Source organism: Mus caroli, unplaced genomic scaffold (assembly GCF_978045245.1).
Source record: "Mus caroli unplaced genomic scaffold, Mus_caroli_1 scaffold_11, whole genome shotgun sequence".
NCBI lineage: Eukaryota > Metazoa > Chordata > Mammalia > Rodentia > Muridae > Mus > Mus caroli.
The window spans coordinates 107,176,101-107,198,168 of record NW_028227266.1 but is presented as its reverse complement, the minus strand read 5'-3'; the positions used below and the strand labels follow the sequence as shown (position 1 = coordinate 107,198,168).

The window sequence follows — 22,068 nt, the reverse complement described above, 5'->3', positions numbered from 1 at the left end:
CACCTAGGTCAGGTACTAGGACGTATACATACACACAAGCACCTGGTCAGGTACTAGGATATATATACACAAGCACCTGGTCAGGTACTAGGATATATATACACAAGCACCTAGGTCAGGTACTATGATATATACACACAAGCACCTGGTCAGGTACTAGGATATATATACACAAGCACCTGGTCAGGTACTAGGATATATATACACAAGCACCTAGGTCAGGTACTATGATATATACACACAAGCACCTGGTCAGGTACTAGGATATATATACACAAGCACCTAGGTCAGGTACTATGATATATACACACAAGCACCTGGTCAGGTACTAGGATATATATACACAAGCACCTGGTCAGGTACTAGGACGTATATACACAAGCACCTAGGTCAGGTACTAGGATATATATACACAAGCACCTGGTCAGGTACTAGGATATATATACACAAGCACCTGGTCAGGTACTAGGACGTATATACACAAGCACCTAGGTCAGGTACTAGGATATATATACACAAGCACCTAGGTCAGGTACTAGGATATAGATTCACAAGCACCTGGTCAGGTACTAGGACGTATACATACACACAAGCACCTGGTCAGGTACTAGAACATATACACACAAGCACCTATGTCAGAGCAAAGTCTATACAGTGCTCTTCTGCTCATGTATCAGTAACTGCTAAGTACTTACACAAAAATGTCATCTCGAGGCGTGATGTGGCTTAAACCTTCATCCATTTGGAAAATTTTGTGGAAGCGGTGATTATATACATCAGTGACCACCATCTAAGAATCAAGAGCACAAGCAGATGACAGGATGGCTCACAGAGCTCCTGTTCACTGACTAAAACCCAGAAACAGCAGGCAGAAACTCCTTGTTCAAGTGTTGCCTACCGAGAACCACCATTCGAGTGGTCCCAAGGCGACGTATGGCCAAGATGGAAAGGGAGCAACAGGCTATCGCCAGCACAGCTGTTTGATGACATTGCCTTCAAATGGGAGGAATGATGAGAAGGGAGTGTTGAGCAGACACTGGTCATGGCGTAGAAATCCCAGTGGCTTTCCAGAGCCAGTCTCTATACCTGCACCATGATGAAAGCAAGCCCTACTCTTGTCCCTCTAACAATGGGCGGCACCATCACAGTAAGAGAAAGACTGTTTCCCTGCGCTGAAAGGGACAGTGAGTAAGACCAGGAGCTACGAGGTATCTAAGACATTTGCGCTGTCCAATAACAAAAATCTCCCAAAACTTTCAGAGTAAACCCAAAGGACCATAAAGTGATTTAATGGTGGGAGGGACCACTAATGACTCCTTACATTTTCTGCAGCAATGCCAGACAGCTTGGAGAGTGCTTCACACAGGTCAGAAATGGCCCCCATCAATGGCACAGTCACGCGGTACTGCAAAGGAGAAACAGTCAAGGTGACAGGAGACAAGAAATGACCCTAGAGGAAGACACATCCTGGAGACGTAGGTTTCCTCCAGAGGCAGTGCATGGCCCAGATATGGCCAGCTGACAGAGCCAAGGCTCTGCTGTCAGTACGGCTGCAACATTCAGGCAGCCACCTCCTTCCCTCCCAAATATTGCTGTATCCTTTACCTTCTGGATTGGGTCAGCACTTCCTTTAAAGAAATGTTAAAAGCATATAAATTGCCATTTAATACTATGTATCACCTTTCTTTCCTTTTTTCCCCTTGAGACAGCTTCATTGTGTAGCTCTGGATGGCCTGAACCTCATTATAAAGACCAAGCTGGCTTCAACTTCAGATCTGTTCTACCTGCCTTTGCTTCCCTTGAGGGCCAGGAGAAAAGGTGCACACAGCCACACCCAGCAGGTATCACCTTGCCCTCTGCTACCAGCAGAATTGCATATGAAGACCCACTGACCATACCTGACTTGTTCTCCCACCTGACTGGAAGACAAACTTAAGGAAACTCTCTACTGCATCCTCCCAACATTCCAGGACCTTTAGCAGGAAAGGCAGGTTACTACAGCTACATGAATTTACACGGTGGGGAAGTGACAGAGATAGCCTAAGGACCATCACAAGTAATGAGCTTACACAGAGGTCTCAGAGCGGCCAAGGTGCACATACAGACTTAAGCCCAAGGGGACCTAGGGACAGTCAATGGAGTGTCCCATGCAGCAGATAGAATGTAGTCCCATCTGGGACCAGAGTCTACTCAGTGAGGGTGCTATGAAGGTGAGGATTCGGGTACCTGGATAGGTCTGCACTGAGGGTCAGCAGGAACCAGGAAGACCTCCATAATCCGATCCTTCTTCAAAGGCAGTGGGAGAGTTAGATAGCAAAATGGGTCAAAGGTCACAGAAACTTTAGCACATTCTGGGCAAACCAAAGTCGATTTGAAAAGGCCATGGAAAGTATCCACAATCACAGAATCATTCCGCAGCCTGTGGTTTTCCCAGGCTTCCTTTGCTACCACCTACATGAAAGGAAAAGGATTAAGTAGGGAGACTCGCAACATCTGTCCTTTCCCAGTGAACAGCCGAGAGCTTTTAGTGTACCGTAGTCTCACCATGGGCTAGCTCTACACCCACAACCATCGAGAATCTATGGCAAATAAGGGATTCTGAGAGCACCAAAGGCACACAGGTCCAACTGGGGATAGACCAATCCTTTTGTGCTTTTAATGATCTAAAGGTCCTTAGGGAAGATTTTTGTTTTGGGTTTTTGAGACAGGGTTTCTCTGTGTAGCCCGGGCTGTCCTGGAAGCTGCTCTATAGACTAGGTTGGATTGGAACTCAGAAATACACCTGGTTCTGCCTCCAAAATACTGGGATTAAAGGCATGGGCCACCACTGCCTAGCCTTAAGAGAGATTTTCTTTCCTTTCCTTTTAAAGATTTATTTATTTATTGTGTATACAGCATTCTGCCTGCATGATAGAGGAGGGCACCAGATCTTCATTATAGATGGTTGTGAGCCACCATGTGGGTTGCTGGGAATTGAACTCAGATCCTCTGGAAGAGCAGGCAGTGCTCTTAACCTCTAAGCCATCTCTCTAGGCCACTAGGGGAGAGTTTTTAATCCATGATATAGTTAAGCTGTTTTTTAAGATTTAAAAGCTACTTTAAAGCATTCATGTCAATTGTTTCAACGCAACAGGATCGCTAAAATAAATTCCCCTTTCAAGTACCAGAGAAATCAAGGCATCAAGTACATATGTCTTAAATTTAGTTTTAACCAGATTTTTAATAATCAAGGAAAGAAGAGGCTACTTTAATACTCTGGAGGCAAAAGACTCAAAATTTCTAGGCACTCTCAGATACACAGTCAGACACCAGCCCAGAGTACTAATGAGATCCTGTGCCACTAAAAACTGGGCTAGTGCACAGGCCTGTAACCCTGGCTACTTGGGAAGTGGAGGCAGAAAGATGCCAATTTCAAGGTTCCTAGGCTAGAGTCTGAGGTCAAGACCATTCTGAGCAATGTAGTTAAGACTGCATTTCAAACTAAACAATGCAAGTAGGCCATAACTTCAGCCCAGTGGTATGCACTTGGCCAATAGGAAGAAGTTGGAGGTTTTATCGCCAGTACCACAAATAAACCAACCCTGGCTGAGCTGTAAAGAGCAGTGACAGTGCTAAGAACACACGGTCAGCTGGAAAGTTCTCAGTGCTCCGCTCAGTCCTGGCTTGCCAATGCAATACTAAACAAACTAACTCACTCGAAGAACTCCGAGGAAGTGCTAGGAGTTTCTACGACTGGCCTGGGAGGTAGCTCAGAGGTTATAGGCCTGTCTAGCACTCAAAAGGCCCTGTGAGTTTGATCTGGAGTGCTGGCGGGAAAGGCAACTATAGTTAGCGTCCTTGCTGACTAGGTAACCGGGGCCCTTGCACTGACCCCAACCCCAGAGGTCTGTTCCCATGCTGCCAATAGAAGGGACTCTCTTTGGGACAGTGTGCCGACCCCTTCAGTATCATACCGCATCTGGTCGCCCATTGGCGTCCTTTGGCTCCAAGTAAGGCTTCTTCTTTACGCGGTTCAGGTCCTCGTGCAGTCCATCTAGAATAAAGGCTAGCAGCTCCTGAGAGTCTTGCTGTTGGTAGCCAGAAAACTGAGGAGCAAAACGTCCCACTTGCGTCTACAACAAAAGCAACTCCATTAGGAGACACAATAAAGTAGCTAAGGGGGAAAAGAAGCAAACAAAGTCAGGGCAGGGCCCACAGCAGCAGCTTACAGTCAGCTGGGCGACAGTCCCACTAACGCCTTACAAGCGACACTGAGGCCAATGGGACACCAGAGGAATGGCTCAGGTTAGAGGTCCAAGTAAACCACGGGCCTGAAATCAGGCCACTATCCTAACGGGAAGGGGCGCACTCTCAGCTGATAGATCCAAGCAGTGATGTGAACCCCACTCCAGTGTCTTTTTGTAGTTCACAGAGTTGAATTATACAGCCTTAGAAGTGATCAATCCAGTTATATATGAAACAGCCCTAACATCCCTAGGTCTGAGTGTCCAGTGCTGCTGTTCCCAGCAGCCCTTGGAGTGTAGTTTCCGTCAGCAGCACAGCAGCACTCTAAAGTGCTCAACCACACTCACACTCAACCACAAACTCCAGGATGAGCCCATAGTCTCTTGTGATAAGTCAAGCAATGTTCTACATCTGTGCTGTGTAATATTTTAGCTACTAACTACCAAGGTTTTTATATTTAAATTAGTTGAAAATAAAAGAGCAGCTGGGATGGAGCTCACCTCCCCTTTCTGAGCATGCTCAAAACCTTCCTTTAAGACCCTAACACCAAGGAGCTGGGTTTTTTTTTTTCCATCTGCCTCTATGGTACCCATGGAAGCCAGAAGATAAATTTCCTGGGACTGGCCTTACAGATGATTGTGACCATCATGTAGATGCTGAGAATCCAATCTAGATCCTCTAGAACAGCCAGTTCTCGTGACTACAGAGCCATCTCTCCAATCCCTCTTCCCCTGGTCAGATTCTTGGTCACAGTAACCACATGACAAGTGCTCAGTAGCACCTGGTCTAGCAGCTACCACCAGACAGTGCAGCTATCAACTGTGTCCATCAGTATGCCACCCCAAAATGCTATTTGTAAGTCGTTTCCACTTGAGCAAATCCAGGGTGCTGCCGTCCAATGTTAGTATCCTTTAGGATTTAGTATTTAAATGGTAATTGACTTGTATTTCTCACAGATTCAAGTGACTGAGAAGATGAAAGAGTCCTCACTATTAACCGACCACTTAAGATATTTTTTTTCCCTCAGTGGAAAAAAAAATCTAAGTAAGAATTGCCTTTCATGGGGCTGAAGAGATGGCTCAGCGGTTAAGAGCAATGACTGTTCTTCCAGAGGTCCTCAGTTCAATTCCCAGGAACTACATGGTGGCTCACAACCACCTGTAATAGGATCCAATGCCCTCTTCTGGTGTGTCTAAAGAGAGCCAATGGTGTACTCACATACATAAAATAAGTAATTCTTTAAAAAAAAAAAAAAAAAAAAAAGCCGGGCGTGGTGGCGCACGCCTTTAATCCCAGCACTCGGGAGGCAGAGGCAGGCGGATTTCTGAGTTCGAGGCCAGCCTGGTCTACAAAGTGAGTTCCAGGACAGCCAGGGCTATACAGAGAAACCCTGTCTCGAAAAACCAAAAAAAAAAAAAAAAAAAAAGAGAGAGAATTGCCTTTCACTAGGTAGTGGTGCATGCGCCTTTGATCCCAGTACTCAGAAGACAGAGGCAAATAGATCTGTGAACTAGAGGCAAGGACAGCCAAGACTATACAGAGAAACCTTGCTATGAAAAGAATTGCCTTCCATATCACCCTCTGAGAATGCAAGTCTATCCCTGCCTTCTGAGGTCCTGACTAGAGCACAGAGACATGGGACACAGGATTCCGGATTACATCACTTTAACAGTCAAAACTAAACATTTAGGGGCTGTCAAGATGGCTCAGCGGATAAGAGCACTGACTGTTCTTCAAAAGGTTCTGAGTTCAAATCCCAGCAACCATATGGTGGCTCACAACCACCTGTAATGAGATCTCTCACTCTCTTCTGGTGTGTCTGAAGTCAGCTACAGTATACTTATGTATAATAATAATAAATAAATCCTTTAAAAAAAAAAAAGCTGGGCGTGGTGGCGCATGCCTTTAATTCCAGCACTTGGGAGGCCGAGGCAGGAGGTGGATTTCTGAGTTCGAGGCCAGCCTGGAACAGAGTGAGTTCCAGGATAGCCAGGGCTACACAGAGAAACCCTGTCTCGAAAAAACAAAAACAAACAAACAAACAAACAAACAAAAAAACCAACAACCAAATGTTTATAGTCTAGTCTAGATCATAGGGCCCAGGTGGTGGTGCACACACTTTGATCCCAGTATTTGGGAGGCAGAAGCACATAGATCTCTTGAATTCGAGGCCAGCCTGGTCTACAAAATGAGTACCAGGATAGCCAGGGATATACAGAGAAACCCTGTCTCAAAAAATAAAATAAACAAACAAAACTGTAGTACTGAGTCAGGCCTGGTAGCACATACCTTTAATCCCAGTACTCAAGAGCCAAAGGCAGCTGCATCTCTCTGAGTCTGAGAATAGCCTGGTCTATATACTGGGTTCCATGATAGCCAGTGCTACATAATAAGACCCTGACTCAAACAAAACCCAAACAAACAAAACCCAAACAAACAAAACCCCCACACCACCAAAAACAAAACAAAACAAACAAACCAAAGTAAAAATAAATAAATAAATAAAATAAAAAGCCCCCCACCCAAAACTCCGCAGCACTGAAAGAAAGAAAAGGACGGTCTGATAACATGAACTTATTTTAAGTCTTAGATTATACCTTTTTTTTTTTTTTTAAACAGTATAAGTTCTGAGTGTCACTGAGTGCCATAGTACAGAACATGACAGAGGTCAGAGAAAAACTTCCTAGAGCCGATTATTTCATTCTACCGTAACATGGGTTCTGGGGGCTGCGCTCCGGTCATTGGGCTTGCCTTTACCACTGAGCCATCTTGCTGGCCCCTCAGAGTCTACCCTCACCTAGGTCAAAATGCAAGCAAAGGGATGCCTTAGTGCAATATGAAGCCGCTCCCTTCAAAACAGATAAGGGGTCTAACACACGGGCTCAGCAGATAAAGATGCTTACCACCAGGCCCGACAGTCTGAGTTTGATCCTCAGGATCCACACGCTAGAGAGACCCATTCCTGCAAGTTGTCCTCTGACATCTACACTTGTGCTATGGTACATGCATGTGTGCACAACTGCATTCAAGTGTGCACACAACCTACCTTGAACATCCGTGGTGCCACGTGAGTGTCCCTTCCAGACCACATCTGCTTGATGAGCTCTGCATAGGCCTCTGCAATCTCCCCTTTCATCCCCAGAGGGTTGTCTCTGTTGATCTCGGCCTCGTACTCATCTTTGAGAAAGTACTCAGTCAGTGGGGCAGTGTTGCTCAGGCACTGAAACAGAACAAAGCCAGAGCTTGCAACCCTTCCAGACAGTATGAAAACAGTTCATACAGACCAAGTCCTTTCTGTCTGATACACTTACAGACCAAGCTGGTTTCAAACTCTTGGTCACCCTCCCACCACAGCCTTCCAAGTCCTGGGATTGCAGATATATAGAAGCATACCAGAGTTGTGCATTTTGAATCCTGGACACTCTATTTGCATTTTCTCTTGACTACCATTAATCTGTATCCTTTCCTCATTAAAAACAATTATCATGAATTAACTATCATAGTTTTAAGTAAATCCTAAATCCTTCTAGCAAAGTATTAAAATTGAGAGCACTCTTAGGAAACCCTGAACTTGCAGTTGACATTTTTAGAGACTATGACCTCCTAATTTTGGAGTGGATTCTTAATTCCTTGCAGCCCATGTCTATCAGATGTTATTACATAGTACCTACCCAATAAATATGTGATGAATGAATAAAAAGAGATTTCTGAGATAGATCTCCCTCTGTAGCCTAAGATTTTTGAACTTGAGATCTTCCTGACTCCCGAGTCCTGAGATTACAGTCATAAACTACCATGCTAACACTGGTTTCTATTTGGCTCTGTAGCAGTAGTGCTAGGGACTGAATCCAGCATTGAAGATGCTTAATATGCTTGACAATGCCAAGAAAGACCTCAATCACCCCGAGCCCTTCTTGCCTTTTTATTTTAAGAGAAAGTAAGAGTCTGGTGTCTCAAAAAAATATCAACCAACTAACAAAGCAATAGATGTTTTAGGACCATAAACACTGACGATGCCACTCTGGAGCAGCCAGTAGGAGGTACCCTAGCAGAGACTGCTGAAGCACTAAAAGGAAGGGGGGGGGGCTAATACTAATTTTTCAATTAACAAACTCCAACCACAGTTTTATTCAGTTGGTGACACTCCCCTCTACCTGCAAAGCAGAGTTCATGAAGCAGGTGTTCCCCAGGTTTCCAAGTCCACAGAGGCCAGGGTGTATATGAGGTGATGGGGGCTCCTGGCAATTATACGAAGCAGAGAAGCCAGATCCACTGAAAAACACAACCCACATCAGCAATAAAACCAAGTGCTGCACATATCCCCTCAGGACGACTTTCGGAGCTCTACTTGGGCATTGAGATTTTGTGCCTGGTTGTCTCATAATGTACCCTACCGTCTCTGGTCCTCCAGAGCCACCCCTCCATCTTTACTTGACTTGTCAGCAGGTGTAAGTATAGTGGAGAAATGCTATTTGGATTTTCTTCTTTTAGACTTTGGCGAGTAATTTTATATCATTCTAGAAGGCTATCACACGATAACAGGAAAACATATTTTAGGTACCAAGATCAAGAGCTTACATTACACGTGCCACCATCCACAAGGCCATACTACCCTCAACTGGGCCTGAGTGTTCATCTACTCTTTCCTTGCTTACTCTCTTCCATCCTGTTTATATCTCGTGGCAGGCACTCCTAACATTCATAGAGAAAGGAACACAGCTACTAAAAGGAGAAACAGGGTTCTACAGGACTGAGAATTGCCCCCTTGCAACTGCCATCTGACCAGCCCATCCCTTTACAAATGTTGTAATCTCCCTACACCAGCTACCATGCCTTCAAGATTCTCAATGGCTTAGACAGGAAAAAACACCAGACAGCAAAAGGACAAGTGAGCAGAGTCAGAAGGATGAGGCAGGAATGGGCTGGAGCAGAGGCCACATGCAGCATGCTCTAGCAGGCAGCTCTAATCCCACAGCTTTATTTTAGGCACAGATGAGCAGCCCAGGTACGCCTGAGAAAGGAGGCAGAGGAAGGAAAGCACAGTTAAAGGCCTGTTCTTACCCCCTGCTGACACCGGAGCTGTGCATCCCAGAGCTGTTAGTGCTATCACCATTTGCAATGAGAGAGGCAGACACTGAGCAATAGGGACTTGCGGATGGTTTTGAAGAGGTAGTGAAATTTCTGCTAGGTGCAGTGCTTGATCTGGAAGGGGGAAGCAAAAAACAATACCACTGACTATTTTAAAAGTACAGGCCCAATTCACTGCTTTAGGTCTCGTCTCAATAAACATTCCTAAATGTGCTTCATGGCTCATACTTGAATCCCCAGAATCAAAAGGCTTGAGGACAATCTGGCCTACATGGAAAGAGGAAAAAGGGAAGGAAAAACATTCTCCATTCTCAGTTAAGCTGCAAAAGCACTGTCTTCACACTAAGCAGGAGCTGTGAAGTAGAAAGGAGAGAACTTGTCAAGTTTGTGGGCCCAGCTCTGGTCATCTAGGGTGGCGTGGGCAGCAGCAAACTAGAGAGAGAGAGATTCCCATCTGAACCTAGGTGGACTGACATCTGACGTCAACCTCTGGCTCCACAAGCCTGTGTCTGCATTTACACACAAACACACATAGTCATCCATTCATTCTTTCATCCACTCATATATATTCTGTGTGTGTGTGTGTGTGTCCACCTCGTGTGATGGCTCAGCAGGTTAAGTCCTCCTCGTTCTAACTCCTAGAGCTTGACAATTCTCTCCTTCAATTTTGTCTATGTTGCTTATGGATCAGGGGCACAAGTACTTTTCCTATTGCTCTCCTTTCCTGACCCAACGTTAAACTGTTCACTTTATGGCTGTATCCTCACGCACAACAGTATCTGATACTGCACCAGACATCAGAGAATGTGCCTCACTCCACTCTATGCTCACTCTTGATCAACCACACCACTCCAAGAGACTCTACCCTTCATGGAGTCTCAAGGAGGTACTGCTACGTTTTCAAAAGCTGTCTCCCTTAGTGAAAATTCTTAGGCTTCAGAGTGTGGGGTGGATAGGGAGAAGGAAAACCAAGAAGACAGAGGTCCAAAGGCCAGGCCAGCCAGCCTGCCTCTGCCTGGGTTACCACCTGTAACCTCACAGGCTACAAGCTGAGCACCTTGAGGGTTTTCTCTAGAGCAGTGGTTCTCAACATTCCTAATGGTCACACTCTTGACAGGGTTTCTCTGTGTAGCCCTGGCTGTTTTGGAACTCACTCTGTAGACCAGGCTGGTCTTGAACTCAGAAATCCGCCTGACTCTGCCTTCCAAGTGCTGGGATTAAAGGCGTGCGCCACCACTGTCTGGCAGTGTTCACACCCTTAACACAGTTCCTCAGTCTGTGGTGATCCCCAACCATAAAATGATTTTCATTGTACTTCGTAACTGTAATTTTGCCTGTGTTTTCCCATGGTCACAGGCGACCCCTGTGCAAGCCCTGGAGGGTCCACAGGCTAGGGGTTGCTGTCTGCTTGGTGCACTCTGGTGAAGAGGGGGGCAGTCCAGCCTGCACTTGCCTACTGTTCCCTACTGTTCTGTCACAGGTGTCTACTCAGACAGGGGCTTCACAACAACCCAGCTGGGTTCTCATAAAAGCACAGATGTGAAAGTCTAAGGAGGGCTGGATTGAGGCTCGCATGACCAAAAGCACTGCTGCTTCTGCAGAGGACTCAGCAACCATACGATTACAACCACGTGCACCTCCAGGCCAGGGAATCCAATACCATCTCATAGCACCAGGCACACACGTAATACACAGATATACATACAAGCAAAATGCCCATACACATATACAAAAAAATCCAAAGGAGCTCTGAGTTCAAGTCAAGATGTCCCAGTTACAGTCCTCAGCAGAGTCCCTAGATCCTTGTAGAGGCGTTCGTTCCTGTGTCCTGACTGAGTCAGTAAAGCTTTTCTCACAGTTGACTGCTTCACCTCTGCTTCTGACTGCATGCCCACTATGACTCTCCAGCTTCCCTCTCACCTCCAGGGAGCCTCAGGATTACAATGGGTCCACCTGGAGAGTCTCTTGATTTCAACATAATTAATTTAATCACACCTGCAAAGCAGTCAAAGTTCTGTAATAAGGACAAACATTTTGTGGCAATATGGTGTTTTCTACTAAACTTTTGTTTTGTTTTACGTATGCATACATGTGGGAAACGTGCATATGTGTACACATACATGTGGAAGCGGAGGTTCATGCTAGTTGTCTTCCTTCACTGCTCTTCACCTTCTACTGAGGCAGGTCTCTCTGAATACAGGGTGAGACCATTTCTGCTAAGTGGCTGGCCAGCTTGCTCTAGAGATCCCTGCCTGCAGCTCCTGTGCACTAGGATTACAGGCAGGCTATCACACTCACCCAACACGGTGAGTTCTGGGAATGTGAACTCTGGTCTTCACGCTTGCATAGCAAACAAATGACCTGCTGAGGCATCAGCCCAGCCACAGGTTTGTTTTGTTTGTTTTGTAGATATGCTCTCCTATATATCAGGCTAGCCTAGAATTCACTAAGTATCAGAGGATGGCCTTGAACTCCCCCTCCTTCTACCTGCCACACAGGCATGTGTCACTACAGCTGCCTCTGTCATCAGGTCAGGAAACACTCATGTTATTTCCCTGCACTACATCCTAGAGAAAAGCCATCACTTTCTACTGCAACCTTCTAAGGGTGCACAATTCCACAAGCCACACAAATATCTCCTGGCATAACTGTGCTTGGAATCCAAATTTAGTAGCTGAGCTGTAATCTGTAAGAGGCCAAGGAAAAGTCGAGTAGGAGCAAGCCTTTCGTCGTCTCACCCTGATCCTCCTTCCTTTCTCAAAGCCTCTAAACTACAAGTAGAAAAATAAAGGAGCTTAACACACACACACACACACACAAAGCCACAATATCAGATCCAACCCCTTTACTCCTCCCCATCTCTTGTCCTGACGGAATCCTGACAGCTATTTCGTACATGAATGTCAAGCAGGCTGCTTAAAAACTGGTGCTTTGGAATGAGAAACTGATTTTCCATCTAATTCAGAACAACCCTTTCCCTCTTTCCCTTTCTCTGCACCTATGAGCCAGGTACATGGGAGAGAAGATTCACTTACTTTGACTGCAGGGTCTGCCGGGGCCATGTGCCATCTTCATTTTGGGGCTCAATTACTAGCACCTGAGTGAAAGGGGAAACCAGATGAGCACAATGCAACAAACCCTACCTCTGACATGCTTACTGCCAGAAGCCTTCATGACACACACCCCAGTCAGAGTTGCCAGTCTGGGCATGGGTTGGGCCCTCCTACCTGACCCTGGTACAGCCCAGCATCCTGGATAGTGTTGTCTAGCTTGCTCAACTGCTCATAGGTGTTGCTCATGTATTTGTTCCAAAGCCGTGTTTCACGTTCTGCAGGGATGTTGAAGAGCTTCCTCATCTCCTTCTCAATAGTTGCTAAGAACAGACAAAAACATCACTCAGGATTGTCTCCAGAAATAAAGTTAAAGATAGCGTAGAATTCACTAAGTACCAGAGGATGGCCTTGAACTCCCCCTCCTTCTACCTGCCACACAGGTATGTGCCACTACAGCTGGCTCTGTTTGTCATCAGGTCAGGAAATACTCATGTTAAGGCAAGCTGGGTAGTGGTGGTGCACACCTTTAATCCCAGCACTCCGGAGGCAGAGGCAGGCAGATTTCTGAGTTCGAGGCCAGCCTGGTCTACAGAGTGAGTTCCAGGACAGCCAGAGCTACACAGAGAAACCCTGTCTCGAAGAAAAAAAAAAAAAAGAGAGAAAGGGAAGAAGAAAGATGGAAAGATAAAGAAAGAAAAGTAACATAAAAGCTAGAAAACTGGAAGCTAGGTTGTGGTGGCACACAACTTTCTGTCTCAGAAAACAAACAAATAAGAAAAGAGAAGCTTGTTCTATGATCATTAATGTTAGACACACACACACACACACAAATACAACCTTCTGAGTTTATTTCACCAATTTTTGATGGAGTGGGCAAGGCCACAGGAGAGATCTGAGAGAGTAGGGGAGGGGTGGAGTAAGGAGAGAGAAGGGGAGTGATGTAATAAAGTTTTAAGGAAGAAAAAGTGACCTCGAAGCCAGGATACACACAGCCCAGCCCGTGGTTTAGCAATGGAGATGATACACAGGATCATGAGTTTGAGGTCATCTGAGCTACACAGCAAGGCTTCATCGCAAAGAAAGTGGGTGCTAGGCAGAGTGGACAGAGGATGTGGTTTAGTGTAGAGCGCTTGCTCAGCATGAGGAAAAGATCCTGAGACTGATCCCCAAAACAACAACCCACCCAAACAGAATCAGCCATTCTCCCCCGAGATTGTTAGCTTTTTTTAAATTAATTTTTATATGTATAAATGCTTTTTTGCCTGTATGTATATGTGTTTGATACCCTCGAGAGCCCAGAGGCTGAGGGTCCATGGGACTGGAGAAAGAGAGTGTGGTGGTTTGAATGAGAATGGCCCCCATAGGTTCGTGGCTTTGAATTCGTGGCTCCCAGGTAGAGGAACCAACCATTTGGAAGGATTAGGAGGTGTGGCCTGTTGGAGAAGGGGATCCCTGGGAGGCTCATGCTCTCTCCTCCTCTCCGAGGTACGTATGGAAAGCCTGCAGATCAGTATGAAAATACTGTTGCAGCACCACGCCAGTGTGTTTCCTGCCATGACGCTCGGGGACTAATTCTCTAAAACTGTAAGCAAGCCCCCAATTAAATGTTTTCTTTTATAAGTGTTGCCTTGGTCTTGGTGTCTCTTCACAGGAATTAAATAGTAACTGAGACAACTGTAAACTGCCACACAGTAACTACAGATGCAGTCTAACTCCTCTGCAAGAATAACCAGTGCTCTTAATCACTGAACCATCTCTCCAGCCACTGTTATGTCTTCTGTGTATGGTATGTGGTTTATTAGTGCTGGTATATGCATAAGCATGTGTGTGGGTGGGTGTCATTGTGGGGACCAGAGGCCATATTTAGGTATCTTTCCATCCCTTCCCATCTTTTATTTTCTGAGACAGGATCTCTCTGTGAATCTAAACGTTCATTGATTGACCTGGAAGTAGTGACCAATGAGCTTCAGGGATCTACCTGCTTGTCTCACGTTCCCCGGTACTAAGGTTTAAGATACATACCACACCTGGATTTCCTATATGGCAGGGATCTGAACTCAGTTCCTCAGGCCTGAAAAGCAGGTCCTTACCTGTTAAACCATCTTCCTAGCCTTTCCTCTTTGAAATAGGCTCTCACACTGGCCTTAAACTCTTGGCAGATCCTTATGCCTCTGCACTCCAAGTGCTGGGATTACAGGTGTTAGACACCACGCCCAATTCAAGTAGTAAAGGCTTTTATTGGTTTTTGTTTGGTTTTTGTTCTGAGACCATGAGTGTAATCCCTAGGATCATATAAACCAGGCACTTAGGAGGTGGAGACGGGGGATCAGGAATACAAGGTTATGCATGACTTTATACAGAGTTCAAGCCTGCTTGACCTACTTTGCTGGCCATTTTGCTTGCCCAAGTACTGTTCTAAAGAACACAGTTCCCAGGTCTGGTTCCTCATAAACATTCCCTCACCAAGACTTCCAAGTCAGAACTGAAGACCACAGATGAGTAACAACAGTGAAAGAGAGCAACACAGCTTCCCTCTCAGCAACTACAATACCCTGTATATTTTCACCAGACATGCAGAACCCTGCCAGCTGCTTACCAATGGTGTCAGCTTTGCTAAAATGGCAACTTAGCACATTGGTGGGGTCACTGTTCTCACAGAGCTTCAGCTCCAGTAAATACACTTCCACTTTGCAGTGCTTGACAAACAGGCCATGCTCCACAACCTGTAAGCAAGAGAGGCAAAGGTGAAGGAGCGGTGGTGGACATCTGGACAGTCCTGGAAGCAACATGGCTCAGCACCAGAAGGCTAAAACCTCCCAGGAGAGAGAACCTTCTGTCAGGAATTGTTTGTTTCTGAGACAAGGTCTCACTATGTAGAGTAGCTTGGAACTCACTATGTAGACTAAACTGGTCTTGAAATCAAAGAACTCTACCTCTTCTAAGTGCAAGAATTAAAGGAAATGTATCCCCTACATTTGATCTAAGAAAAACTAATTTTTATTCAATTTTACAAAGTATATACTGAATAGCCAGGCAGTGGTGGCACACACCTTTGATCCCAGCACTTGGGAGGCAGAGGCAGGCGGATTTCTGAGTTCAAGGCCAGCCTGGTCTACAGAGTGAGTTCCAGGACAGCCAGGGCTATATGGAGAAACCCTGTCTCGAAAAAACCAAAAGAAAGTATAGACTGATTTTATCAGCATATATCCCAGAAGTTACAATTTTTCCTACTATAATGAAGAAACAAGTATATCTTCAGGGAACCAGACAGAGATCTGTGTGGATAAACCAGGCCCTATAGGACATATCTCAGAAGGTCAGCTTTGAACAGAAAACTCTTGCTTTGGCCCTTACAGAGTCTGTCAAACCTCAGCAGAATGCTTACACTCTACACTGACAGCATTCGCAGACCTCTGAAGAAGGCTGTATGCCCACAATGTTGATTCCTTAGCACTCTTAAGGATTTCAAACTGTCAAAAAAACCAAAAACAAAAACAAAAACAAAGAGTTCTGAAGCCTTGCATGGTGACACAAGACTAATCTCAACTCGAAGGATATTGAGGCAGAAGGATAAAGAGTTCAAGGTTGGCCTGAACTATACAGTAACTTTAAAGCCATCCTAGACTACATGAAACAGTTTTTTTAAAAGGGAGCAGGTGGGTTGGTAGTCATGGTGGTTCTGATTTGAAATAATGACTCCTTAAGAATGCAGCTCTTGGGCTGGTGAGATGGCTCAGTGGGTAAGAGCACCCGACTGCTCTTCCAAAGGTCCGGAGTTCAAATCCCAGCAACCACATGGTGGCTCACAACCATCCGTGACGGGATCTGACACCCTCTTCTGGTGTGTCTTAAGACAGCTACAGTGTGCTCACATATCATAAATAAATAAATAAATAAATAAACCTTTAAAAAAAAAAGAATATCCCTTTAAAAAAAAAAAAAGGGGGGGGCTGGTGAGATGGCTCAGTGGGTAAGAGCACTCGACTGCTCTTCTGAAGGTCCAGAGTTCTAATCCCAGCAACCACATGGTGGCTCACAACCATCCGTAACGAGATCTGGCGCCCTCTTCTGGAGTGTCTGAAGACAGCTACAGTGTACTTACATATAATAAATAAATAAATAAATCTTTAAAAAAAAAAAAAGAATGCAGCTCTTAGCCGGGCGTGGTGGCGCATGCCTTTGGTCCCAGCACTCGGGAGGCAGAGGCAGGTGGATTTCTGAGTTCGAGGCCAGCCTGGTCTACAAAGTGAGTTCCAGGACAGCCAGGGCTATACAGAGAAACCCTGTCTTGAAAAAACCCAAAAAAAAAAAGAGAGAAAAAAAAAAAAAAAGAATGCAGCTCTTACCAGACAGTGGTGCCCCACAACTTTAATCCCAGTCCTCAAGAGGCAGAGGCAGGTGGATCCTGAATTTGAGGCTAGCCTGGTTTATATACTGAATTCCAGGACAGCCAGGATTATACAGAGAAACCCTGTCTTGAAAAATAAGCAAAGCAGAGAGAGAGAGACAGAGACAGACAGACAGACAGACAAGGATGAAGCTCTGTCATACTGAGGAGAGCATACACCCAAGCAACATGGAAATGTATGTATTGTCTATGTATCAGCAGTCCTGAATGGGCTTTTATGATTCCTTTCTAGTAAGAAAAGCTAATAGCTGAGAGACAAGGCAGTGATCTCATGTGTTCTGTCCACCAAAGGCACAAAGCTGTGTGTCTCAGTGTGAGAACTTGAGAAGTTCTCCTATGCATATAAACACCTACATTTTTACTACTCAGCAGTACAATCAGACTCATGAGCACAGGGGAAATGGCTTTAGAAAAGTTGTTAGAGGGCTGGAGAGATGCCTCAGTGGTTAAGAGCACTGACTGTTCTTCCAAAGGTTCTGAGTTCAAATCCCAGCAACCACATGGTGGCTCACAACCATCCATAATGAGATCTGCCGCCCTCTTCTGGAGTGCCTGAAGACAACAACGGTGTACTTTAATAAATAAATAAATCTAAAAAAAAAAAAAAGAAAGAAAGAAAGAAAGAAAGAAAAAGAAAAAGAAAAAGAAAAAGAAAAAGAAAAAGAAAAAGAAAAAGAGAAGTTGTTAGGTAAGCATGGTGGCTCACACTAGTTATCTCAACAACCAGGAGCCTCAATGAAAAGGCTCAAAATGGTCAAAGCTCTAGGCGTACCTGAGCTATAAGTGAGTTCAAATTTAGCCTGGTAACTCAGTACAAAGCCATCTCAAAGGAAAAAAAAAGAGAGGGCTGGATATAGCTCAGTGCTAGGCCACTCAGTGAGCCATGTATTCTATTCGGCCCTAGGTTCACTCCCAGTCCTGGGGAAAAGGAAGCGGTGCAATGCATTCGATTATGTCCACACAGCCCAACTGAAGAGCTGGGCTCCAAGTACTATGGGCATTCCAAACCAGCAGGCAGCTCTTGTATTTGGAGGCCACTTAGGAACATCCTGAGTTACTCACAAATACTTCATATCCCAGAGAGAAGTAGAAATAGTCACTCAGGCCAAAATTCCAGCATATAAGAGGCAGGAGATGACCAGAACAAGACCAGTCTGGGCTACACAGAGATCCTGTCTCAGGAAACATAAACAAGGTCTAAAGTCTGGTACATCTTTAATCTCAGTACATAGGGATCTCTCAGTTTGAGGCTGGTTTGGGCTACATAGAAAGTTCTAGAACTACTAGTAAGGGATACTCAGAAAAACCCTATCTCCAAAACCAAAACAAACCAAAAACCAAAAACATTACCAACAAAGTCTCACCTCCTTCATTTTCAACCATGTATCATGCGTTTTTCATCCTCCCAGGAAATAAAGAGAAGCCAGTGTACCCAAGGAGGACTCACATACACACCTAGCAGGTCTAACAACTTGTCAACTCACTTTTCTGACAATAGGCTGCTGGCCCTCCACACAGCCATACCAATTCAGCAATTTATTCCAGGCTTCGGCTGGGAGCAGCACGTAGTCCAGCTCGTCGATTAAGTGCTCCTTCAAGGTCTGACTCTCAGGATCTGAAAAAGGAAATCAAGGCACATCTCATTTTTCTTTTCCCCAGAAGTTTCTTTTTGTTTGGTTGTTTGTTTTTTGAAACAAGATTCTAATGTATTTTCCATAAGAAAAGATTCAACAGGAACAAGCACAATATTCCAGAACACTGTCACTGGCTACAAAACAAAGCAGACCTGCCCACTCTTTATCCTGACAGAGTCCTGTTCTATGGGGAACTTGTATCTTCTATAATTAGAGAAAAGGGAGCTGGAGTCCGTGGTTCACCCTCAGTCTCCACTACTCAGGAAGCTGAGGAGGGATAGGTTAAGCTCCAAAGTTCAAGGTCAGCTTGGGCAACACAGCCAGATTCCATCTCAAAAAGAACAAGGAGGAAGGATGGAGAGGAAAGGAACCTCTGTTCATTTTCTTCTTTTGACGTCAAATGTATTGAAGGTGGACATGGTGGTGCACCCCTTTAATCTGAGGACTTGGGAAGCAATGGTAGGTGGGTTTTTGTGAATTTAGTCAGCCTGTTCTATGTAGGAGCTCCAGGACAGCCAAGGCTACATAGGGGTAAAAAGTAATTCTAAAATAAAATTTATTGAGCTATATTTTAGCCATATTTTTTGCCCTTCCCCAACTTCTCCCAGATCCCCGCCCTACTTGCCCCCTTCTCATTTTTGTTGTTTGTTTTGAGGGTCACATGCAGTACAGCGTGACCTTGATTTCTACACAGCCAAGGATGACCTTTAATTTCTGATCTTCTTGCCTCCACTGCAGAGATGACAGGAAGGAGACTGGAGGGAAATGAGCTGGGGAGATGGCTCAGCAGGTAAAGGTACTTGCTGCCAAATCCATGAACTTGAGATCAATAAGAATAGGTTTTTGTTTGGCTTTGTTTTTTCAAGACATGGTTTCTCTGTGTAGCCCTGGCTGTCCTGAAGAAGAGAGTACAATGGCTAATAATTATAAATACTTATACTAGCAATCCTATTGATAGTGCTTGAACTCAGACCCCATCTACACATGAAACATTTACTAAGAAGGCAAATGAATGAGGTGCTGAGGGCTGGGAGGGGGATGAGGGGTGGGGGTGGCTAGGGTATTTTCTTACCAAGCAACCATGCCCACAGCCCTCAGTTCAATTCCCAGCATGGCAGAAAAAAATGAGGGGGGGCAGGATACTGCACAAGTTGCCGGGCCTCCACAACAGAAGTTTGTTTTACAGCGGGCGTGGTGGCGCACGCCTTTAGTCCCAGCACTTGGGAGGCAGAGACAGGTGCACTTCTGAGTTCCAGGTCAGCCTGGTCTACAAAGTGAGTTCCAGGTCAGCCAGGGCTACACAGAGAAACCCTGTCTCAAAAAAACAAAACAAAAAAAAAGAAATTTGTTTTACTAAGAGTCATTCAATTTTCTTGTTTTGAGGAGTTTTTGCTATTGTTGTTGGTTAATTATTTTTTCAGAGACTGAGAATAAACCCAGGATATCAAGCATGCCCGGCAAACAATCTGCCCTTGGCTCTATATCCCGATGGTCTCAGTTAACAACATACCTAGTCTTTTGTACTTAGGGGACTGTTTAAATTTTACTCATGATTTCTATGGGCGATGGGAGGGCCACTCGTTCCACAGGTGGAAGTCAGAGGACAGCTCTTGGGGCAGTGCTCCCCTTCCACCTTTATGTGGGCTCCTAGGATTGATCTCAGGTTATCAGATCTATATACCAAATGCTTTCACCCACTGGGTTATATTAGCGGTGTAGTTTTGAAATAAGGTCTCTCTATGCAGCCCAGGCTGGCCTGAAATAAACAGTATATAGCCCAAGCAGGCTGAACTTATGACAATTCTCCAGCCACATACTCTCAAATGCTGGGGTCAAAGGTGCACATACCTGCAGTTAACTAAGCAGCATTCTGAGCTAACGTATTTCTGGTCTGCAGTTGTATGGAGCAAACCCAAGGCCTGCACACTCTAGGCAAGTACTCTGAGCAGTATTTACAGTTCTGCTTATCTGATTATTTTTTATATGGATCAAACCCAAAGCTACACAAATGTCAGTCCATGTACCCCACCACTAGGCTGTGCGCCCCACACTTAACCACACTTGTTATTAAACATTCCAAGTAAGAATTCTCAGTGCTGGAGAGATGGCTCAGTAGTGACTGCTCTTGCAGAGGTCCTGAGTTCAATTCACAGCAATCACATGGTGGCTCACAACCATCTGTAATGAGATCTGATGCCCTCTTCTGGTGTGTCTGAAGACAGCTACAGTGTACTCATATACATAAAATAAATAACCTTTAAAAATTAAAAAAAAAAAAAGAGTTCTCATGGACACTGTGTGGAATGGAAAGTAAATATGTAACCTGTTAAACATGCATTTTACACCCATCACAAAGGTATATGAAACACTCAGCAGAAAATCCAACAAGATTGGATCACCTGTCAGCCACAAAGTGTACTCCCTGCTAAGCCTGTTTATCAACACCCACACTGAAGACGACAGAAGTCACTGTTCTCAGACCAGTGTAGACAGGAAAGTACCCGTGAAGGAGCAACTCAGCTGTAACCCAAGGCAGATGATTTTTTTTTTAAATAGGAACCAGGTGTGATAGCACGCACACTTGATTCCAGCACTCAGAAGGTAGAGGCTGGTGCATCCCTGTAGAGTTCCAGACCAGCCAGGTCTATATTGTAGCATCTTGTCTCAAGAAGAAAAAGCTGGGCGTGGTGGCACACGCCTTTAATCCCAGCACTCGGGAGGCAGAGGCAGGCGGATTTCTGAGTTCGAGGCCAGCCTAGTCTACAGCGTGAGTTCCAGGACAGCCAGGGCTACACAGAGAAACCCTGTCTTGAAAAACCAAAAAAAAAAAAAAAAAAAACAAGAAGAAAATTAAAAAAAAAAAAAAAGGAGAATGACATGCATGGTGGTAGTATACATCTGTTAACCCTGTGCCTAGCAGACGGGACAGGGGGATCTGGTGCTGCTAGGGTATCAGCTACAGAAGGAGTTTGAGGACTGGAAATGTTCAACACATAACTGGAAACGAGGAGGTCGGAGGTAACTCTCCTGAAGCGCCGTCTCTGACTGTCTCTGATCTGACAGTCAGTACAGAGATGCCTGATGACCTTCAGCACACCTACAGTCTGATCTACTTCACATGTACCCTGCCTAGCCTAAGTCAGTCTTCAAAGCAAAACCTAAGAAAACTGTCCAATTCAGTAGACAGGTGGAAATAAGAAGGGCTGCTCTGCAGGTGACAGGCCTGGTCCCTGCTGAATACATCCGTCAAGCAGTCATTCCCACATCATGATGCTCACACTTAGAACCCCACAGGCTCTGGAAGGCTGAAATAAGACTGGTCAATTCTCAGGCCAGCACAGGCAGTAGAGAGAAACTCTCAACCACCAGCACCCCCTTCCCCTCCACCAACAACACCCTGCCACTGTCACCGTGAAACAACAAATAAGAAAACAAAAAATTTTCCTCTTAACCAGACGTTATGGGGGACAATTGCAATCCCAGCACTATAGTTAGGAAGAGTATAAGTTCAAGACTTAACTGGGGTATACATGCAGTTCTGGACCAGGTTGAGCTACAAACTTGCTATGTATCCAAGTTGTATACCAAGACCCTGCCTCAAAATAAGTACGTTAACAAATAGAATTATCTTCCTGAGCATCTGGGAGGTAAATTCAAGTAC

At 45.1% G+C, this 22,068-nt stretch overlaps 1 protein-coding gene across 2 annotated transcripts in view; it reads right to left on the bottom strand.

Moving 5' to 3' along the window:
- Usp4 (ubiquitin specific peptidase 4) overlaps positions 1–22,068 on the bottom strand; it is a 45,961-nt gene that overhangs the window by 18,895 nt on the left and 4,998 nt on the right. The window contains exons 3-13 of one of the 2 annotated variants that reach the window (XM_021173310.2): positions 18,258–18,388; positions 14,962–15,088; positions 12,540–12,685; positions 12,348–12,409; positions 9,286–9,426; positions 8,379–8,496; positions 7,271–7,444; positions 3,954–4,112; positions 2,227–2,451; positions 1,322–1,405; positions 696–790 (exon numbers count right to left, since the gene is read on the bottom strand). In XM_021173310.2, the coding sequence (XP_021028969.1) occupies positions 696–790; positions 1,322–1,405; positions 2,227–2,451; positions 3,954–4,112; positions 7,271–7,444; positions 8,379–8,496; positions 9,286–9,426; positions 12,348–12,409; positions 12,540–12,685; positions 14,962–15,088; positions 18,258–18,388 (1,462 nt within the window). The remainder of the gene's footprint in view (positions 1–695; positions 791–1,321; positions 1,406–2,226; positions 2,452–3,953; positions 4,113–7,270; positions 7,445–8,378; positions 8,497–9,285; positions 9,427–12,347; positions 12,410–12,539; positions 12,686–14,961; positions 15,089–18,257; positions 18,389–22,068) is intronic. The other variant, XM_021173311.2, reaches the window with a different exon arrangement.